This window comes from Drosophila subpulchrella, chromosome 2R (genome assembly GCF_014743375.2).
Source record: "Drosophila subpulchrella strain 33 F10 #4 breed RU33 chromosome 2R, RU_Dsub_v1.1 Primary Assembly, whole genome shotgun sequence".
NCBI lineage: Eukaryota > Metazoa > Arthropoda > Insecta > Diptera > Drosophilidae > Drosophila > Drosophila subpulchrella.
The window spans coordinates 8,219,921-8,242,299 of NC_050611.1; the positions used below are offsets into that span (position 1 = coordinate 8,219,921).

General features: G+C 45.2%; 2 protein-coding genes across 7 annotated transcripts in view; one reads left to right on the forward strand and one right to left on the reverse strand.

Annotated features, from left to right (window-relative positions):
• The window catches only part of LOC119551001 (filamin-C), a 28,076-nt gene extending 10,623 nt beyond the window's left edge, over positions 1-17,453 (forward strand). For 2 of the 5 annotated variants that reach the window (XM_037860050.1, XM_037860051.1), the window contains 11 exons: positions 104-451; positions 589-786; positions 1,004-1,443; positions 2,208-2,626; positions 8,419-9,430; positions 9,963-10,183; positions 12,197-12,345; positions 13,005-15,099; positions 15,154-16,646; positions 16,716-16,895; positions 16,956-17,453. In XM_037860050.1, the coding sequence (XP_037715978.1) occupies positions 104-451; positions 589-786; positions 1,004-1,443; positions 2,208-2,626; positions 8,419-9,430; positions 9,963-10,183; positions 12,197-12,345; positions 13,005-15,099; positions 15,154-16,646; positions 16,716-16,895; positions 16,956-17,087 (6,687 nt within the window). In that variant the 3' untranslated portion in view covers positions 17,088-17,453. Of the gene's footprint in view, positions 1-103; positions 452-588; positions 787-1,003; positions 1,444-2,207; positions 2,627-5,001; positions 5,240-8,418; positions 9,431-9,962; positions 10,184-11,354; positions 11,668-12,196; positions 12,346-13,004; positions 15,100-15,153; positions 16,647-16,715; positions 16,896-16,955 lie in introns of those variants that run through there. The other 3 variants (XM_037860052.1, XM_037860053.1, XM_037860054.1) reach the window with 3 other exon arrangements.
• A 65-nt stretch (positions 17,454-17,518) lies between these two features.
• Positions 17,519-22,370, reverse strand: LOC119551003 (cilia- and flagella-associated protein 61). 2 transcript variants are annotated; one of them, XM_037860057.1, is made up of 14 exons: positions 22,068-22,370; positions 21,709-22,008; positions 21,515-21,656; positions 21,298-21,461; positions 21,078-21,241; positions 20,728-21,023; positions 20,327-20,670; positions 20,074-20,266; positions 19,730-20,013; positions 19,236-19,472; positions 18,511-19,073; positions 18,293-18,456; positions 17,991-18,236; positions 17,519-17,934 (listed from the first exon to the last, which is right to left on the reverse strand). In XM_037860057.1, exons 1-14 carry the CDS (start codon positions 22,343-22,345, stop codon positions 17,581-17,583), a joined length of 3,729 nt encoding a protein of 1,242 aa, XP_037715985.1. In that variant the 5' UTR covers positions 22,346-22,370; the 3' UTR covers positions 17,519-17,580. The 2 variants fall into 2 exon arrangements, with proteins under 2 accessions (XP_037715985.1, XP_037715986.1); XM_037860058.1 differs by having other exon boundaries at positions 17,520-17,934; positions 21,709-22,003; positions 22,068-22,209.
• Between the last annotated feature and the right edge of the window lie 9 nt (positions 22,371-22,379).

A 22,379-nucleotide genomic window follows, 5' to 3' on the forward strand; every position in this document is an offset into this window, starting at 1 on the left:
CCCATCAAAATTAAATGTTTTGGCTAACACAAACACACACATATCCACTCCTCCATCCTTGGTCGGGTCCCCAAACACACACACTGAAAACTACCTTCGACAGGAGAACCAGGCCACACCTCCTCCAGCTCCACCACCACATAGGGGTTCGCCCACAGTCAAGTATCTTAACTCGGCCGATCTGTATACGGATACCCTAAACGGACGACGCGATTCGAAGACCTCGAACAGCAGTTCCACCAAGAACGACTACTACTACGACAAGGAGAACGAGCTGTACAGCCAGAGGCGTGGAGCCACCAAGACCAAGTTGACGCCACCGCGCGAGGAGCGCGAGTTGGCCAGCACCACCAATACCAGCAGCAGCAGCAGCTTCCAGCAGCGCCACCAGCAGCTGGCCACCAGTACCCTGACCAGATCGCTTAGCCCAATACCTAGTCCCACACTCAATGTAACTAAATTTTTGTTCTTTCGATATGCTATCCCAAAAAGAGAATTATCCGAAAACCAACGTTTAACTCTTGCCTGCTTTGTGTAAATGAATGAATGTCACGAACATTTGGTAATTATTTGTGGTATATTTTACAGACCCGCTCCAGCGAGCTGCACACCCACAGCCCATTGACCATCAAGACCTCGAATCAGTACGAGAGCTCCACGCGAAATATCACCGGCAGTCCAAGACACGCCTCCGTTTCGCCCGTGCAACGTTATTCACCCAATAGCGCCTACATTTCCACGGCCACCCACAGGATGGGAAGTCCCTTGACCAGTCCGGTGAGCAAGGTAAATAAATATGAGGGAAATTGCCACTAGAGTTGAAAATTACTTAAAAGGTGTCTAAAAGCAGGCTACAATATTTGTTGGAGTCCAAATGCTGGCCAAACATTTTTTATAGCATACGTTCAGGCGCCTTTTAAAAAATTTTACCTTTAGAGATTAATCTTTTCCACTTCTTAAACATTGTAGTCCCTGTACTAATCTCTACTTTTTGCTCCCCCAGAATGGTTACGAGTCCTCGCGAACTGTGGAAAAGTCCTCGACCTACAAGTCCACCTCGAACTACGTCACCGACTCGAGTGTTCGTGCCAGTCCCTCGCTGTACGGAACGGCGGAGCGACTGCGTCGAACTGGATCGCCGGAGCCGCGCATCGATCACTCCTCCAACGTGAGGGTGTCCTCGATGAAGCCGGCCTCCGCCAGGCGCGACAGCTGGGACGTCATCAACAAGACGAAGCACATGCTCTCGCACAATTCGCTCGAATCGCTGGCGAACATGACCGAGAAGCAGCTGAACACGGAACTGCAGTACAACCGGCCCGATTTGGACCACGAAACGCACCGGAACACCCAGTACAACAAGTTCGCCCTGCATAAACAGCAGCAGCAGCAGCAGCAGTCGGACTATCGCCGGGATTCCCCCGATGATGGAGAGCGCTACAAGTAATTACCTTGACTATTATATGATCTACTTATATTTTCAAAACCTCTGGTTGTATTAAAATACTTAAAAAGGTGTCCAAAACTATGCTTCCTGATTTAAAATACAATTTGACATACTCTAAGATTGTTTAGAGTGATTCCCCCGATGATGGAGGGGGCTACAAGTAATTACCTTGACTAATATATATCTACTTATATTTGCAAGACCTCTGTTTGTATTAAAATACTTTAAAAGGTGTCTAAAACTATGCTTTATGATTTAAGATATAATTTGACATACTCTTGGACTTTTAAGAGTGGTTCCGGGACTTCCCGGTGCTGGTGAGCGCTACAAGTTATAAGTTACCTTTTAGTAGTTTTAGTTACCTTTTAATCAATATTTAAAGGGATAAACTACAGTACTAATTAACGACACTACTGCAATATTAAAAATGTCTAAAGGTGTTTAAAAGTATGCTCTGAAAAATAAAACGTCCATCTAGACTTTCACTTTTTAAATATATTGTTGCATACTCTTAGACACCAATTGTAATTTTTTTAGGGCTGTCGCCAGGATTCTCCCAATTATGGCGAATCCACTAGGCTACTGAAAATATATTATATTATTATGATATAAGTATATGGCCTCTAATGCTCTACAAATTATGGGTCGCTTTTGGTCTAAGTATTTCAAATAAATTGTTGCATACTCTTAGACACTTTTTTAAGTGTTCATTTTTAAAAGTGATATTTATAATTGTTTTTTAATCCCAATAATTTTGCAGACCCAGTGCCATTACAGTCAAGTCACATTCGAACAATACTTATACGGACAAGTCCGGTGGATATACGAAAACCGTGAAAGAGTCCAGCGAGCATGTGGTCACCGAGAGCAACGGCCACGGACCTTCTCCTGGTTACGGATACAGCTCGCTCTCTAGATTTCGACCCATAGACAGCAATGCCACTGGTGCCAGGGCCATTCGGGTGCAGGATATACCGAACGGCTCCATTGGACGGCCCGTCGAATTCGAGATCGATGGCTCGAAGGCGGGCTCCGGCAATCTGGAGATCCTGGTCAACGGCGGGCGTGTCACCTCCTCGGTCCGCTCGCTGGGAGGTCAGAGGTTCATAGCCAGCTTCACGCCCCACGAACATGGAACGCACACAGTGCAGATCACCTTCAATGGCGAAACAGTTCCAGGTGAGTCTCGAGTTTGAGTATTACCAGATATGTGGGTGTGATAAGTGGTTTAGTTACTTATAAAGGCATCTTACTGGGGTCCACATATTTTGGCTATAATCTATTGTTATAAGCTTTTGCAGGGTAATCAATTTATGTAGTTCATCTGTTTTGATATTGGTAGTCTTTCAATGACAATTTAAGTATGCTGATGGGTTTAAAAATTCATATTTTTATAGACAATGCTTTCGATGCCATTATGCATTTAAAGTAGCACCAGTTAAAAGGGTGGGAGTCTTTGAATCAGATTATTACATTGAGTAACTCAATTGGGCATTTGTAAGATGCTACCAATTTAAAAACATAAAACATTAAACATTTTGTTTTTAATATAGATATAGCTTTTCAAAAAAAAAAGGTCTATGAGCTAATATCTGACAACAGATCGTATTAGGATATAATATATCCTATATATCATAGGACTAATTTAAAAATAGTACAACCTTGTTTTTAAACCCCAAGTTAAAAATAAGGCTCTATTAAAAATGGTCAATGGATTAATATCCAACAGTTGGTCGTATTAGGGTATATCAAAACGTATATAAGTTGCTGACTTCCTGGTTCGGTTTTGAAGATCTTTTGAAGAGATGACTAGCCACTGTGCGGCGAATTCGCGGCATGTGGCTCGCTCTCTGAGTTTCCCACACCCGCAGACTCTCACTGCCGCTCACCTGAGCTCACCTGTGCTCACCTGCCGCGATCTCTCCGAGAATTACGCTCCGGTACGCTCAACTATGGGTTTACCTGCTCGACGGGTTTTCAAGCTGATGGCTGATGGCTAATGGCGCTCCCATCGAGAGTCGCGTTGGCAGTCGAAGATCGCGCTCCAAACGAAACTGACACGTCGGCGGCATCGCAGTTAACTGACGATCGGTTCGCAAAAGGCCAGGAAAATTGGCAAGAAAAACGCTCTGAAATTGTGATTGTGGCTAGCGGAGAATCAGATAAAAGTGAAGAATTGTGTGTTGTACACGAAACCAGAACCCCACGCGTAAACAAAATAACAGTTGGCTAGATGGCAAAAGAACACGGAGCTCTTTTTGGGCTCCCGGAATGTGAAGCGAATCGAAAAGATTCCGTGTCGGAGATTTCTAAGCCAAAGAAATATGCTAATATTCGCCCCTCCACTCTCTGTTTTTTTTTCATTTTCTACATTTCGGGGTCTCTTGTGCGAACGAAAACCAGTTTAATGAACCTTTAAGCTGAAAATATTTCAACCCGATGCTCGCAGCGTGCAGGGTTTTTCGTGATGGCTAGTGGCTCTGTGTTTTGGCTAAGCCGAATCAATAATGCGAAGAAAACTATCGCCGCAATGCAAGGCAATTTTATTAGCCATTTTTGCAGTGACAAAGGGGGCAGCCATCTTGGTTTGCCAACTGCTAGTTGCACTCTTGGCCAAGCCGAGACTCAAAGGCGCAGATACAGATACAGATACAGTTACAGATACGTTTGAACACGCTGCAGCTGTATGTGGTTCAAGGCGCACTTGTTGCATGCCAGCGCATTGTGTGTCTATATCTCTCGGCTGGGGCGGAAATCAAAGTCGCGGCAAGAAAACCGATTTCCCCCTGCCTACCTGAATGAAAAGTATCTGCTCCTGCTGCAGGCCGAAACCCGTTGGGATAGGTTGTCAGCCAGGTATGCGGAGGGCGCGACAGGTATGCGCCAGATCTCCGGCGCAGATTGCGATTTCTTGGCCACGTCGGCCACTTTCCACCGATCTTTAAAGCTCACGAAAAAAACATACATCCATACATATATGTATGATTTGGGTATTTAAGCATCGTGAGCAAACATTTCGATTTCGTTTGGCTCCGTTTCGTTTCTTTTTTGTTTAACAATGAGTGACGGCCACACCTCTCGCTTCGATTTTACCCTCCTTAGCCCGCTTTTACTTTGCCCACTGGGTTTTTGGCCATTTCCGCTCAGCATATTGGCACACATTCCCACTTCCAGCGCTCGGCTGTTTGGGATTTTTATGAGCCACCGCCATCCAAAGTGAAACTGCCTTTCTGTCTGCCCGTCTGGGTTATGCATAATTTAATAACGAAAATTGTCGAAAAGCAGCAGCATTAACTGGTTTTCGACGCGCCCCCAAACCTTTTATCCCCCCATCCCCCGAACTCATAACTCATAATCTTAACAGAGAGCTGGAGTTCAACTCGAGTGATTATAAATACTTAAAACAAAACGTATTAAAACTAAAGTGTCGCCGGTGTTGCGGTGTAAAACGCGATTTAAACGTGCGCCGAATCGTGGTCGTGCCGCGATGTCATTTTGTGCAACGCTCCGCAAATTCTTATAAGCGTTTTCGCTTAATCGTTGTTGTCTTGTTGAAATTTAGATTGCACCGCATATAAGCATACACATAAATAAATAATTTACAACCCGCTGTCGTAATCGTTACACGATATAATTTCCACCTCTTTCAAGTTCAGACGTGCCGCCAGCGATTGTGATTTGATTCGACAACAAAAGAATAAAGGTCCACGCGCGTCCCCACCATCAGGTTCAGATTCCACAGCAATCTAGCACTGTCAACAGCACCGGTCTCCAGTCTCCAGCCACAAAAACGTAAATCTTCATTTTGTAACACTCGAAAAATAGTTTGGTGTAACGGTCAGGTTCGGACTCGGATTCAGATTCAGAATCAGAAACAAAATCAGACTTCTGCGACAGCTGCAGGCCGTCTAACGGGCTTCTGCGGCGAGTCACGTAACCGCAGGCAAACAAGCAACGCATACAGGTGCCTGCACTGAGCGAAAAACTTTGAAAGAAAAACTACCGAAAATATTCTTGGTTCTAGATAACTTGTTTCTCATAGTTCACAGCTTTGAATTATGTGTTTATCAAACTCTTGTAAGAAAAGACATTCAGATCAATTGTCATTGATTTCTTACAACATTGATTTTACTATAACAAAGTTAAAGTTAATTCATAACTTCAATATTTTAATTTTCAACATTTAATTTAATGTTTATCTTTTAAGACATAAAGTCTTCTTTATAAGATAAATTGACATTCATTGTATATTAAGAACATCCTGGGGCCTACATAAATAGTTTTTCTTTATCTTATGGAAATAAATCTTGTTCATTGCATACAAAAATGTATTGTATCTTGTTCATTGAATACGAAAATGTATTGTATGCAATGAACAAGACTTATTAGAAAAGTAGATTTAAACTATTTAAGTAGGCCCCAGGATGTTCTTAAACTAAATGTACCTCTTTTCATAGATAAATGGAATACAAACAGATTATTAGAAATATTTCTTAGGATATTGATTTTCAAACTTGAGGATACCTTAGGATAAAGATTACAACAAAAGATACTAAATCATTAAAGGTTTTAGGTGATTTGTTGTGGAGTGTAGAACATAAAACCTTGTGGTCAGCACTCGCTTATACATTTTGGTAATTTGTGATTCCCCTAAGATATCGTTGCCAAGAGATTTTTTTTTAAGTGTGGACCTTCAGTAGATGCCTATGCAGATTGAATAACAGCGTTAGATGCTACATAGCTGCAATTCTTCTGCGAGGCAACAACTGAGCGTTGCGATTAGCACTCCGGCTGGGAAACCGGCCGGAAAAGCGGCAAACAGTCAGCACTTCAGTTGGTCGAAGAGCAGTTGCTCTTGTCTATTGCCACTGGCAATTTACAACTTGCCTCGCAGCAACTTGCAACATCGTCTGTGGAAGTCGACCGACTTTTACTGGGTGCGTTGGACTCTTTGGATCGGCGGTCGCCTAACTGTAACTTTTTGCATAGCCGCTGGCCATGCGCAGAGTTATGAGAATGCGATAACTGATTAATGATGGCCCCAATTGGTAGAATACCGAAAACAAGCAGCCAGAAACAGTTACGAAAACTGTTCGAGCCAAAGTGCTATGATGGGAAGTGTCGCCTACAAAGAGGTTTTCACAGCTCGAGCAAATAAAGAGACAGTGTGTTCATTTTTTTTTCGAAGTTCAGTGAAGAAGTTGAATTTTCCCAGAGAAAATGAAGTCGCGCGCTAAGCGATTCAAGTGGGGAACTCAAAACGAAGCAAGTTTTGAGCTATGACAGTGTGCTACAGCTCGATTTTTTTTCCATCGAACTGGCGACTGACCATTTCAGCACTTTTCATGGAAAGCCATAAAAACAGCAATACAGCAGCAACTGCAAACGAGCACTAAAAGGAAAAGTGCAACAATTGCAAAAAGAGAAATGCATGGAAAGTTGCAAACAAAAGTAAATTTGAGCGCCAGGCAACAAACACAGAAAGCGCAGAATAAGAAAAAAATAACCAAAACCTACCGTGTCCAATAAAAAAATGCTGCGAGATGTGAGATGCGAGTGCCAACAAATAAGCTAACGTTTAACGAGCCAATTGCCAATGCATAGACCATCGCAAATTGGCATCCCAGCCATTCGATGGCGGCTCCTCCAAACGATTTAATGACGCTTTCGGGCTCATTTCGAAACATTCCTGAACAAACTCCAGTCGCTCCACCCGTAATGTAGGCTGCCGCAGATACTAAACCCATACCGATGAAAGTGGAGGCACAGATACGCAGCTGCAGATTGAGATTCAGATTCAGAGCGTTAGATACGCACTTGTCGGCGGCAACCAGGCGGCACAGATTGAGATTGCGACAATTATAATGAGACGCGGTGAGAAACAATGCAAAGTCGCAGCGGAAACCTTGTTGGTTGAAGAATGCGAGGGTTGCTTGTTAAGTTTTGAGGAAACCGTATATTATTCAGAAGGGAAGTCACTTTCTTACAGAATGCATATTCAAAATAACATGGCAGGCAGCCCGTGGGATACTAATATTAATCGGCAGCTTTTCTGCTGATGATCTGCGTGATAACGTTTATAGGAAGTAGGCATTAAAATCAAACCTAAATTATCTAAGGACCAAATTTTAGCCCATTTGTCATCTTTAAAAAGCTACGGAACACACCAGATACTTAGTATCAAGTTCTCGTACCACAGATGCACTTGCAAGCTCACTTTCTGGGTCAAAAGTCATTAAGATATGTCTTTAAGTTGACAGTTACTTGCATTATTCTGCATCTCTCTTTTCTTTTTGAATTGACCCAATAAATGGTCTAATGTAAAAAATATGCAATAAATCTAATCGGGCAAAATGTAGGGCACGTAGAACATCTTAAAGTCTAGTTTTGCAGCTTTATCTTTTGAGTAAATCGTCATATGGCAATCATGATTGAATGTGGAGCATGACAGGTTATCATACTTAAACTGTTTGACCCGCCCATTGGTAGCACTGGCACATCCATCTCAATTACCAGCAGGTGCAAGTGCACACCATGGTTTTATGGGTCAAATATCGTTATTTGCTAGTCGGTCGTTAAGTTAGCTCATTAAAATGGCAATTTCAGATTTCAGGCAATGTTAGTGTTACACATTAAGATATCCACAAGAAAAAATGTATAAGATATGAAGCTCATTTTTATGAAATTCAGTACAAATTGTATCTAACTACGGGACGTTTACTTTGATAGGGTTGCTCTTTATTTGTTATTTCGGAGAGTTTCACGTAATACTGTCTCGTTTTAGCCCAAAGGTATGTTAAGCGCTTTCTCGATCTATGTTCTCATTTTCTTTTTTTTACGGGAATTTTTAAAGATAGGAATGCCTAAAAAATACAACTTCTTTAATATTAAACTTACTTACTTATTTTATATAGATCCTTAAGTTTTTTTATCTGTGTATTAACCCATTTCCTTCTCTGTCCCGATTACAGGTTCACCGTGGCACGCTGAAATCATGTCCTCACCCGGCCTGACCGCTCTGGGCGAATCCACGCGCCTGGTACCCGCCAATACGCCGGCGGTTTTTGAGATACTGCCGCCTCCTGGACAAAGCCTGAGCAAGGGCGAGTGCGTGGCCTCCGTTTTGACCCCTAGTAAGTCGAAACTGAACGCCAGAGTCACCCATGAGGCGGCAAATGGTGCTGCTCGCATCGAGTTCGTGCCCACCGAGGTGGGCACCCACGTGATCGATGCGTCCATCAACGGCACGAAGATCGCTGGCGGCCCGCTGATCGCCAAGGTCTACGACTCCAGCCTGATCCAGGTGACGGAGGTGAATGGCGGCGTGGTCGGCCAACCGTGCCAATTCCGTGTGGATGCCAGCGCCGCCGGCGAGGGCCAGCTGGAGATATCCATCAATGAGGGCGAGGTGCCCAATCATGTCCAGGTCGTGGGCGGCGGTCGCTGTCTGGTCTCCTTCACGCCGGAGCAGGCCAAGTCGCATCTGATCGACATCAAGTTCAATGGCGAAACGGTGCGTGGCTGTCCCTTTGTCTGCGCCGTGGCGGACACCTCGCGAGTGCTGCTCAATCTCTCCAACCTGGAGTTGATTCCGGTCAACCGGCCCTCCTCCTTTCACATCACCGTGAGCGGAGGCGGAGCCGCCGAGCTGGCCGTCAGTGTGCGCGGTCCCCAGGGCGAGTTGCCCGTTCGGGTGACCGGAGATATCCACGCTGGCTTCACGGCAGAATTCACGCCCACCACAGTGGGCGGCCATTCGATAAATGTGGAGTACAACGGGTTCGCCGTGCAGGGAACCCCCTTCCTGGCCAAGTCCTACGATGCCAGCAAGGTGGTGGTGGGCAGTGTCTCGCGGGGAACCATGGGACGCCCGGTGCAGTTCACCGTGGATGCGGGCGATGCCGGTGAGGGCAATCTGGAGATTACCATTTCGGCCAAGGGACAGAACATTCCCACGCAGGTGCATCCGCAAGGCAGTGCAAGGTGAGTCGATTAGTTTGAACTATTTAGTATGCATAGCTCGGGAGATACAACGAAACTACATATTATCATTTTCGAAAAATAAAATCTGTTTAGTTTTCTTCATTATTTTATTGTGCTCCGTTTTTAATTTGTATAATTACTATAATTACTACAACTATTAAAATTTCTGTAATTTTCTAAGCAATTAACTGTGGCCATAAAAAAATATATATCAGACAGAAGAAAGTGTTTCTGGCTTTTTAAAGAAATTATAATAATGTTCATGTTCACTTTTCGTGTTGATGCATCCAAATATAAATATTTGTCCGTAATAATGAACGTCAAGATCTCACGAACCAAAAAACTGTAATGGAATTTCCTTGTTTAATATCTAATTTTAATAACAAGCTTAGCCTTAAAAAAGACATGTTAGGAAGGGGTATTTCATAGGCGCAGCATACCTTCTTTCTTTGTATAAGATTTAACCCATGTTAAGTTTTATTTTTGTATCTTTCTCGTTTTAATCCCAAAATGTTTCTCCTTTGGCTTGCAGATTTTCCGTTTCGTTTGTGCCCACGGAGTCGTGCGAGCACACGATCAACGTGTCATTCAACAAAATGCCCGTGCCCGGCTGTCCGATTACGGTGGGCATCACTGGGGGCGTGGCCGGGCCGCAGGTGTCTCTCGGAGGCCCCGGACCCGTGCATCAGACCAATTCTTTTGTAATCAATCACAATGGCGGCCGTTTGGAGGACATCGAGGTGAACGTGGAAGGTATGTAGGCAGTGATGGCCAGCGGTGTGCTCCTTGGGCCCAATTCGACCTCCTGCTAACCACCAGTCATCTGTTTGTTTGGGGCTATATACCCCGATTCCACCAATTCATTGCCCCTATATGTGTGGTATTGCATTGGTTTTAGTCTTAAGGCTCGTAATTTAATTGCTCGTTTGCTAAATGTTTGTGCCCGCCAAGCGTATTATTCGATTGGATCCATTTGCATACACATACTCGTATCTGGTAGCAGTAACCGTATCCGTATCCGTATCTGTATCTGTAACTCGTATCTGCAACTCGTATCTGTATCCGCATCGCACCCACTCTCACACCTCACGCACATAGACTTGTACAGGCAATTTGTATGAGCGGAAACCGTTGTGGAAAGTCCCAAGCATGCCACACCGCCCCCCCCCCCCCCCCCCCCCCATTTCACTCCCTCCCCCCACCAGACCCAGACCCAACATGTGGTTGATGTCTCCAACTGAATCTAAGAATCCAAAGACAAGGTGCTGCACTTAGAGAGTGGATTTATGAGATGCGCAGCCTAGTCGTGTAGTTTGTGCGTGCTTGTGTAATTATAGAGCCCATTTATCATTTGCTTATACAGTCGAACTTCGTTAACAAAATTCAGCCGCTTAAAGAGCTTTAGTTTTAGATAGTCCTTGCGTAATTTGATAACTTTATGCAGATAGCTTTCTAGATACTCAAAATTAAAAGCATAAACGCAATTTTTCGAGATTCCAATATATTAAAATAGTTATGGGTTTAAATATAAAAACAAATCAAATCTCCAGTTTTGTGAGCATTACCTTTTAAAGTATAATGTTACAGTAAGGTTATTTTTCAGCTTGGGTCAGCTTGGGAGTTTGGGTTCTAACACGCTGGTCTTAGGTTTAAGTTGGAGAAGTTCGACCTTACTATTGGGAGTGATCGGATTCAAAAATTTTGTTTTTGGTACTTCGAAGTAGTTGACTTATGCAAATATGCCAAAGGGCAAGATATGGAATCCTAATTTCCATAGAAACCATATAGCTGCTATTATTCATGTAGTTCAAGCCTATTCCTTGTGTGTTTTGTGTGCATCTATGATTGTGTTTTCCCCTTGTTTGTAATTATATGTCCTTTTTGTAATAATGTTGCTCACTTTTGTATCTGTATTATATTTCAGGACGGCGAAATCTCTTGTACTAGACTATATATATAAATATATGCATATACTTATATTACCTATACTATTAAATGGGGGAGTAGGCTCCGTGCTCTCCCCCATACATATATATATACTATTCACCAGGTGTATATATACTCGCTAACCGTCCGAACCACAAAATAACCCCAATAAGAGTCTCCAATGAGCGAAACTCTATGCCAACACAATAACAAAATGAAGTATTTACTAATGTCCGATTGTTTACTAATTTGTTTCATACTGATTAATGTGTAGAATTACTTGAATAAAAACAAAAATGGTTTAAAACAAACTCGAATAGGTTGTATATTTAGCAGGCTCTTTCACGGGATTCTGTATACAGTGTACAGATCCACTTGGAATTACTCATATATTATCTACTCTGTACTGTCTCTGACCCTTGCCACATCCCCGTTTACTAACCCTTTCTGGCACAGTCAAAACTATAATCAATCGAAACTAACCGCACTTCAAGTAAATGACTCAAACTAATCTCAAACACTACTAACCGCAAGACACCCCTGACTACCCCCAAACATTTTGATAGTTTACAATTACTAATCGAGTCAACATTTTTCCAAATTTTTTCGCTTCATCCGCGACTGAAAACTAAACACTAACCCAACACACTTATGACCAAACCGAATCGTGGCCCAATTATCGAATTTCAACAAAACAAACAAACGAAATCAATCTCAAACTCGTTTCCGGCCGCGTCGCAACTGAATCAAAATCAAAATCAAAACAAACACACAATAATTAATCAATACTAAAATCGAATACGAAATGATAAACAAAATGCAAATCGCTGGCCGAATCAGGACCTGCTGGCCAGTCGGTTCCTGCGCAAGTGCATCAGTCCGCAGAAGGTGTCTTTAAGGCGGAGTTTGTGCCCAGGGTCGTTGGCGAGCATCGAGTGAATGTCACTGTCAACGGATTAGCCACCGCCGGAAGTCCATATGCAGCCAAGGTAAGTACAGGGGATTAAATGAATTTGTATTTAAAGTTTGGGAGGTTTTATAATTACCTTATACATCCTTTAGAAAGCTTTAAGTTATAGATTTTATGCAGAAATTTTCTACTAGTTACTAGATTTTACAGCTTACTTATGCATTTTTAACGCAAAATTGTTGTTCTCTTATGTGCCTAAAAAGTAATGGGTTAATTGGTTTATAGGCTTATCTAGACTAGGGGTTAATATCTCAATGTCATGCTATCGTTTGTCACTTTGTTATGACTCGGAAAAATGTCGTTTGTAGTTAGGTTTACTCTTCTTATTCAGGTTTGTCACACCGATTTGTCGTTCCGAAGATTAACATCACACTGAGAAAACTATTTTCCCTAGCTGAACAATGCGACTTCTTGTACACTTTCTTTAACAAATAACAAACTGGAACATTAACATGACAGGAAATCGGGCCGTTCCAAAGCGAAAGTTTCAAGAAAATCCTAAAATGTTAATTTTTATAAAGTAATAAAAAGGAGTTAAATAAATGTTCACATATAAATCAATTTTCATTTATCGTTATTTTCCTAAAAAGGGTAAAATAAATTGAATTATATAAGTAAGTTTATTTAAATTACGGGTTTGCTAAAGAACGAATGATATTAAAATGTTTTCTATCCCAGGTCTACGATGTCAGCGCCATCAAGGTGAAGAATGTGAGCAGTGGCACAGTGGGCAAGGCTGTCACCTTCCTGGTGGAGACCTCCCAGGCGGGACCCGGCAATTTGGAGGTGACCGTAAACGGAGGCAGGGTCCCAACCTCCGCCCAGGCCCAGGGTCAGCACACCTATGCCATCAGTTTCACACCCCGAGAGGCGGAGAGTCACACCGTGGAACTGCGCTTCAATAGCCAGGATGTTCCCGGTTCCCCCTTCACATGCCGCGTGGCAGCCGCCGCTCGAATCCAATCCCCTGAGACCATGGACAAGGTCAGCGTGGGTCGGCTCTTCGAGTTCGTGGTGGAATCGGACACCAAGCCCACGGTTGAAGTACTGGGCCCTGCCAGGCGGAGTGTTCCCGTGAAGATCGACCCCCTGGCTTCGTCCACCCTGGGCTATAATGTCAAGTTCGAGCCCATGGAAGTGGGCGATCACTCCGTGGAGGTTCGCCTGCCCGGCGGAGGTCATGTGGAGGGCAGTCCCTTCCTGCTGAAGGCCTACTCCGCCGAAAAGGTCATTGTCACAGACATTCGTGCTGGCGTGGTTAACAAGAGCGTGAGCTTCGGGATCAATGCCTCCCAGGCGGGGGCCGGCAACCTGGAGATCATTGTGGCCGTTAATGGTAAAAACGTACCGAACTTTGTGCAATCCGAGGGCAATGCTCGTTTTAAGGTGAACTTCAAGCCCACGGAAGCGGCCACCCACTCGCTGTCGGTGCGATTCAATGGACATCCGGTGCCGGGTTCGCCATTCAGCTGTCACATCGCCGCTGCAGCGGCTTCGCCTTCAATGGGACTACCCCGGGCCATGGCCATGGGAGAGTGCCTGAAGCAGGCGGCCGTCAAGATGGACAACACCTTCGAACTGGAGGGTTTCGAGGGCGTGGAGCCGCAGATCTTTGTGACCTCGCCGTCGGGGGACAATGAGCACTGCCAGTTGAGCCAGCACGATGGAGGCAGTTACTCCGCCTCGTTTCGTCCCACCACCGTGGGTCGTCACTTGATCAGCGTGACAGCCAATGACCAGCACATAAACGGATCCCCCTTCAGTTGCAATGTCTTCGATGTGTCCAGGGTCAGCATCAGTGGGCTGGAACAGCAGTATGGACCAGCCAACCTCGGTGTTCCAGTCACCTTCAGTGTGGATGCAGCAGGAGCTGGTGAGGGAACCCTGGAGCTGGTGGTCTCCACCGACAGTAGTACTGTCAAGGCAGAGGTGGTGGCCTGTGCCCGCGGTCTCTACGATGTCACCTTTGTGCCCCAGAGCACGGAACCCCACTACGTGAACATCACCTTCAATGAGGTGGCCGTGGATGGCAGCCCCTTCCGCGTGGACATCCAGCAGCATACGCAGCACATTCAGATTGGTAGCTTGGCGGCCATTGACTTCCCGGCGGATGACCAGATCGTTGAGATCTTCTCACCGGATCAGAAGTCTGTCCCATATTCGATTAACAGGCAGACGGCGGAGTTCCGTACCCACATGACCGGGAACTACACGTTGCGCTTTATAGATCGCGAGACCCGTCAGCACATTGGATCCCGCACCCTGTGCGTCTTTGATCCCACTCTGGTGAAGATCACCGAGGTGAGCGAGGCCTTCTGCCACCGGCCAGCCAGCATTGGAGTGTCCTTGAACGAGGCTGGACAGGGAGACCTGTCCGCTTTGGTGCGCTGTGGAGCCACCGAAGTGCCGCACACGATCCGGGGACCCAGCAAGACTGGGGTCTACGAGATAGTCTACCAACCCACCCGTGTGGCTCCCCACAAGATCAGCATCCTGTTCAACGAAGTGCCTATCTCGCTGAAGCCCCTGGAGATCAATGTCCTGCCCGCAAGTGCTGGCAAGGAGATCAGCGTCAGTGGACTGGGTTTATATCAGTCTCGAGTGGGTAAGACCACTTCGTTTGCCATTGACACGGTCAAGAGGCCAGCCAGGGAGTTCGATGTGGTGGTTTCCGGACCAGGAGGCCAAGCTCTGCCGGTGAGATGTTATCAGACGAAGAACGGTCACCTGCAGGCGGAGTTCACCATCAACAAGCCGGGACAGTGTGTGATTGGTAGGTACTAATATGTTATTCAAATTCAAGACTCTAATCCCTATCTCCCTACAGAGGTACTGCACCAATCGAAGCCCCTGCCCGGCAGTCCCTTCACCTGCGAGTCCTTCGACAGCAGCAAGGTCACCACCCAAGGGGTCACCAAGGAACCGCTGGCCCTCCACAGTCCCAACAGTTTCACCGTGCGTACGGACAATGCCGGAACCGCCGAACTGGAGGCCTTCGCCATATCGCCCAGCAATCAGAGTCTACCCGTTCTTATAGCCGAGCAATCCGAGGGTGTCTACAACGTGGAGTTTGTGCCCTCGCAGCCGGGCAACTACAAGTTGACCCTGATGTACGGAGGAGAGACGATCCCCAGCTCACCGCTGAACTTCACCGCCTCCTCGAGTGGAGTGAGGAACGACGCCCGGGCCGCTGGCCACGGACTGGAGGTGTGTCATCGAAACAAGGAGGCCTCCTTTGTGGTCTACTGCCCCATTGCCCCGAATGTCCAAATCGAGCGATTGGATGAGTATGGCGAACGGATAGAGCCCAAGATCAAGGCGCTGGGCAACAATGAGTGGCGCATCTCGTACACAATTCTATCGGTGGGCAAATACGAGATCCGAGCCAACTGTCCGAACAGGGGAAGCTTGCCGGGATCACCGTGGCACATCAGTTGCGTGGAGTCCAACAAGGTCACCCCAGTGGGTGGCTGGGGAACTCTGGTGGACCATGACGGCCGCCTGATTCTCCCCGCTCGCATCATCTTCGATGTGGAGAACGCGGGACCGGGAAAGCTGGTCTGCAGCATTGATGGTATCGAAATACCGGTGGACAAGTTGGTCGACGGCAAGATGTGCCTGAACATCACGGGCGAGAATCTGGCTGCCGGCGAGCATGACTTGGATCTGACCTGGAGCGGCCTGACCATCACCCAGTGTCCAAGGAGTGCCTTTGTCACGGGCCAACAGGCGGCGGATAAGGTGCAGCTCATGGGTCGTGGGTTGGCTGCAGCTCAAGCTGGAGAAGCGGCCCACTTTACCATTGACGCCTCGAATGCGCCAGCCGGTAGACCTGAGGTGATCCTCACCAGCCAGGACAACACATCGCTGCCAGTGAGCTTGGCGCAACCCAGGCCCAGCGAAAACATCTGGATGGCCTCATACACGCCACTGAAATCCACAACAGGCACTCTGAATCTCTCCGTGAAGTGGAACGGTCGTTTGGTAAAGGGATGTCCGCTCACGGTGGCAGTGGGTTCTTCCATGGATGCCTCCAAGGTGATTGCATCCGGCGAGGGACTGCGTCACGGTATTGTCGGCAAGGACATCAAATCCTGGATAGACACCAGGAGAGCAGGCCCCGGCGAACTCACCGCCCACTGTGCCGGCGTACGCAAGGTGGCCTATTGCGAACTGTACGATCACGGCGATGCGACCTTTACATTGAACATAAAGCCCCAGGAACCAGGTCGCCATCTGTTGACCATTAAATACGGAGGACAAAATGTTCCGGGCTCGCCGTTCGCACTTAAAGTGGCCGGAGCACCGGATGCCAGTAAGGTGGGTTGACATTGAAGTCTCTGGAACTCTATCCTTATTAACTTCTTTAAATATCCTTTGTATCACTAGGTTCGTGTCTATGGACCTGGAATCGAGCATGGAGTGCTAGCCACCTTCCAGTCCCGCTTTATCTGCGATACTCGAGGAGCTGGAGCTGGTCAACTAACAGTTCGTGTTCGAGGACCCAAAGGAGCTTTCCGCGTGGAGATGCAGCGAGAGAGTCAGAAAGATCGCACCATACTCTGCAAGGTAAGATATACAATTTAAACCATTAAAAATATATCTAACTACATTATCTTAAACTTTCAGTACGATCCAACCGAACCAGGCGACTATCGAGTAGAGGTAAAGTGGGCTGGCGAATTTGTGCCAGGCTCGCCTTTCCCCGTCATGATCTTCGATACTGAGGAGGAGCTACGAAGGTTCTTACAGGGCATATGAGGCCAGCTCAACCACCATGTCATCGTCTTCCCCAGTGGCCTCAGCCCCCTGCCCATTAACCGCAATCAAACGCGGCGACGAGCCCCAACTTGTTCTCCCCTCTAGCCGAACAAGTCTGGAATCCATCCCCTTGTAGAATATATACTTAAGCTAACCATGAGACCTAATGCGTAAAATGTTATACTAATCGAACTAGCTAACTTAAAAACAGAATGAACCGAATAACTAAATCTTTAGGCTAATCCCAAGCGAAGGCTTTTGCTTTCGAATATTTATAGTTTTAATATGTTGAGCAATGTAAAAACTTGCAATTGGTTTAATTATTTAGCATTGTATGCAATACAAAAATACATCATTCAATAAATACATACCTGCGTTGAGATTATTTTTGGGAGATTTGAGTTCTTTGTCAATTCGATCTGAAATTTATTTTTGTAATACAAAAACTTATGTACTGGAGTATTGAATCATGGAAAAACTAAGACAAACTAAATCATAGATTAAAGACACCCCAATCCTCTGGCAAAGCAAATTCATGGGTGAAGTCCTTGCGATACGTTCGAACGAAATCGATTACATTTTCCTCGAGCCTCTGCCGCTGAGTGCTCTCCAAGCTGCTCCTGGCATTATTGGCATCCTTGTTGTTCATCAGCAGCATGGCCAGAAGAAGTCTACGATTCTTCAGTTGAAGGTCCTCGAATCTATCGTGCATGAGGAGCTCTGTCCAGGGCTGTTGGAAAAAGTCAAGGAAGTTTCTAACCCAACCGGACTGAAAACGACCACGCAAATCATTCAGAAGCATTGCATGCTTGCCGCAAAAGTACTCCATGAAGTAAAGTCGTTTCGGCTGACGATTATTATAAGTCAATCGGGTTATTAATCCCTATAACCAAAATAACATACCCTTTTGGTGACGCACACAATCTCTATGACAATCAATTTTCTGTTCAGGCGAATGCGGCAGAAGTCCCCATTTTCGTAGGTGGTCATGCTCTCGGAAAAATCGATGGGAAGTTGACCTATAAGCATGGGCTTCGGTTGGGTGAACTTGATGATTTGATAGCCCATGGGCAGAATGCCCGTGAACATGAATGGCCTCGAGTATCGCGACTGCATCACAATCTTTATCATGTTTAATTCGTAGGCCAACTAAGGAACCAAGGACTAGGTAGCCATCAAAAGGAAATCTACGAACATATACTCACTTTTTCAGCCATTTCTTGCGGACTGGTAAAAGTGTACTGAAAGTTGGGTTTGGGTAGCATTAGCACATTTCTACCAGCGGCGTAAATGTTGCGATCATTGGTGCAATATCGTGCATTTACCACGATCTTCCTGTCACTCAACTCAATTCCTGCATTAGAGAGAACTGGAAAAGGACGAAAAACTGGATGAAAAGAACGATGTTCTGGAAATACCTCACCATTTTCCAAAGTTGTGCTTATGGTATTCCCATTATAGTTCACAAATAGATCGCAATCCAGCAGAACTTTTTTTCTACTTGGATGCGTTATGAACTCCACCTGCTCGATATACATGTTCTCTTGGCACAGAATAAGTTGGCTATAGTTGGTGGACAAGTGGACTGTGATCCCCAGATCGGCTACCATTTCCAGGATAATCGGATCCAGTCGAGAGTCCACCTCGGGATTTCCCAGCTCTTCCATTACCGCCGGCACATGGGGCTGCACATATGTGATGTTCTGGGCATTGCAGCCATGCGTGACCAAAAAGTGAAGGCACTCGTAGGCGCACAAAGTATACCCGTAGACTATAATGTTAAAGTTCGTCATAGACTCAACCATTTCGCGAACCTTGTGGTAGAAAATAATCCTGTCCAGGCGATGATTATTGACCACATAGTTTATTGGCATCGGATGCCCTCTAAATTCTTTGTCCTGAAAACCAAACCTCGTGGCAGCCATCAGGACCAGCTTCTCGTAGTACAACTTGCAGCCGTCCATTAGTTCTACTATCTTTTCCTGCCTAAAGAGATTATAATAAGAAATAAACGGATGAGTAAACATTTTAAAACATTGATTAAATTCAGATGAGTTCTTGTCTTACAATTTTCAATTATGAAAAGTGCTTTATTCTTTTTATATCTACAGCCAATACTTGAGTTTTTGAGCATCAGAAGACTCTCACCTCTTTATAGACTTGAGAACTCCGGGAACAAAACGCACCCAATGCCTCACATCCATACGCTGCATTACATCCCTCACAAAGGGATTCAAGTTCCCGGTGTCCACATAGCAGTTCCGACCATTCGCGCAGTAGCTGCATGAAAATTCGGAATCGTAGGCCGATTCCATAACTCCATGACCCACGATCACTGTGATGTCCACCATGGGCAGGCAGTTGTACTTTTTATAGTTGATCAAGCTGATGGAGAAATAATGTACAAATTAGTTTATACCTTCGTAAATGAAATGATAATTATAGTTTTTATTATTTAATTATTTTGTGTCGTTAAAATTTTTAAGATCCCAGTTTGCCAGCTGAAACAACAAATGAAAGTGTAAATTTCAAAAAAATCTTGAAATGCACACTCTAAACATTTGCAAAAGCTGATTTAAAAACAAACTAATACATTAAACAATTCATTGACTAACTAATATCGTTGGCATGATAAATCTCACTCTTTAGAATTCCAGGCGAAGATGACGGTGCGCAAAAAGGCGAGGCTTGTGTGCGAAACACCCACGATTACCAGGGAGTTCTTCCCACCCATGTGCATGGTGGGCTGAAGATTGTGGCAGAAGAGCCGCAGGCGGCTGATGCAGATATCAACAGTAGAAGTGCGGGAAGCTTTTGATACCCGTCGTTTGAAGGAAAAGCACTTGTAGTGGAAAAGATTCTTCTTCATGCGGCGAGGCTCCACGGGCATCATGTTGTACATCAGATCGTTGGGCAGCGAGATTCCCTAGAATTAGGAGTTCTGTTATTATTTTCGATGACATTTTTGAACGCAAAATGAACAAACATTAAAGAAGTTCATATAGTATAATTCTCGGTAATTATCGTACAAAGCCACTGTGCGAAGAATCGGATTGCACCACATCTGGAAGAAAGGGTGCAGCCTGAACATGACGATCTCTCCACGATTGTGCATCAGCGAGAACTGATCTCGTGGCATCATAAACACCTTGCTAAAGTCATCATAAATCAAAAAGGGGCTAAAGGTAACATATAGGGATGGGTTTAATATAAATATTAGAGAAAATTGTTAGTACCACCTTAGAATCAGAAAGCCCACCAATGGACAGTCGGTGTGCTTTTTGGATTGACCACAACGAATGGTGAAACAGGTCAGATCAGTCATGGGATCCTCGAGGATTTCATCAATGATATCATCAAAAATGCCCAGAACCTCCTGCGTATATTCGTCAAGTATATTACCATCACCAAGTTCATCATCCAAAAATGTGTCCCTTTTGCGGCCTTGCGAGCTTATGATGGTTCTAACATCATCAATCTCCTGTCTTTCAAAGCGCTGTACACGAAGTTCCCCGAACAAAGTACTTCGATGAGCAACGAACATATTTTCAGACACGGAGCTACTTGGACGATGGGCAACCGGCTAGGGGATACGAAATTAGGAAAATGTAATTTCTAGAACTCGAGTTTCATCACTTACCAAAAAGAACCTGAGCAGTTCCCGCTGGCAAGGACTCGTAGATACAGTGGCTGGCACCATTGTCACACAGTAATCGTGATCCGGAAAGGCACTGAACATGGCTGACAAGCAGTAGTATGTGTACTCAAAGCGTACCAGTGGATGCAACTGGAACATCTTCAGCAGGAATCCATTGGATGCCTTTCCCAGATGCTGCAGCCGACTTTCGCTGTGCGAGTGCTCGCCAGGTGGCAAATCGAAAGCGATCTCCAGTTTGTCTTGACAGGCTTTCATATAGTAGTTTGCCTTACGGAGTTCTAATATTTGAATATTTATTTTAAGAAACAAGCTATGAATTTATCCCAACTCACCATCATAAATATGCTTATACTTTCTGAACAAAACATTCTTCGCTTCATCTTGTCCATCTTGTCCATTTTGTCCATCTTGGTTTATCTTACTCTCTCTGGTTTTATATATTACTTCCATTTGCGACTTGCTATACAACTCCTTAAACGACCTTTGCTCCACTGAGCTATAAAAATGAAGCGTTTAAATAAATAACCCTATTCAAGTTTCTTAACAACTAACAGCACGTCGAAATGCACACGAGCATGTTTTATTCCTGGTGTATATCGCGCCAAGTTACCCAGACGTTCCAAGTGAAAGTTTGTGGCCAGATTTTCAATATCTATTGAGTCCGATAACCACATTAGGCCTGCGCCCTTGACATTATCCGCAATCTCCTCCTCAAACTGCAGAATAATGCATTTCTAGTATAAAGTAAAGAAAGATAACACCTACTTACCTCAGCAATTATAATCTTATCATCTTCCTCAGAACCATCCACATTCAGCAAGTGCTCTGCAATGTAAAAGTCTCCATGCTTTTTCCGCAGTTCCGGATCCTCGGAATCAATCATCTCGACAATATCGTCATTGTCCTCGGGTCTGTAAGGAAGGAAAATAGGGGCTTGGATAAAGATTCATGCGAACAACTCACAGCGCCTTGCGAAAGGAGATAACTGGCATGATGTTCAGCCGCTGGATCACAATGACAGCGGGGAGATGCTTCTGCTCAGAGACTTTTGAGTACTTTGGGTAATAGGTTTTACCCAAAGCCTGAACGGCTTCATATTGGCCTGGTGGGCAATCCGGGGGCTTGACCACCAGCACATAGCTGACCAAATGCTCATTATAGAAGACCTCCAAGATGATATTTTTGAGAATACTTGGCTGGCTCTCCTTGCAGATGAAGAAGTTGAAAAAGATTGAATTGAGCAGCGTGATGGGGAGATCTAGGCTTTTGTGGCAGTTGCATTAGGGACCTACTGGGTGGAAGATACTCTCAATCTGACGTACCAAAACCGAGCACTTAGCCAGTGCAGCCAGAGATCGTTATGCAGAACCGGAATATTTGGATGGTTGGCGAACTCGCTGTAGGCCAGCAGTAGGTGAAACTCCTGTTTGTTGTAGACCAACAACCGCTGCGCCTGGTTCCTAACGAACAAGGTATCCAGCGGCGGCGTGTCCTTCACCCCAAAGTGCCAAGTGTTCTTGGCCTCAAAGAGATCCTCTATGCGCCTCACATCCCGAATTCCCGCTGCGACGATTAAAGTATTGTCTTGTGGCAGGGGCATTTTATCAAAAAAATTTTGTTCAACGTGTATTTGA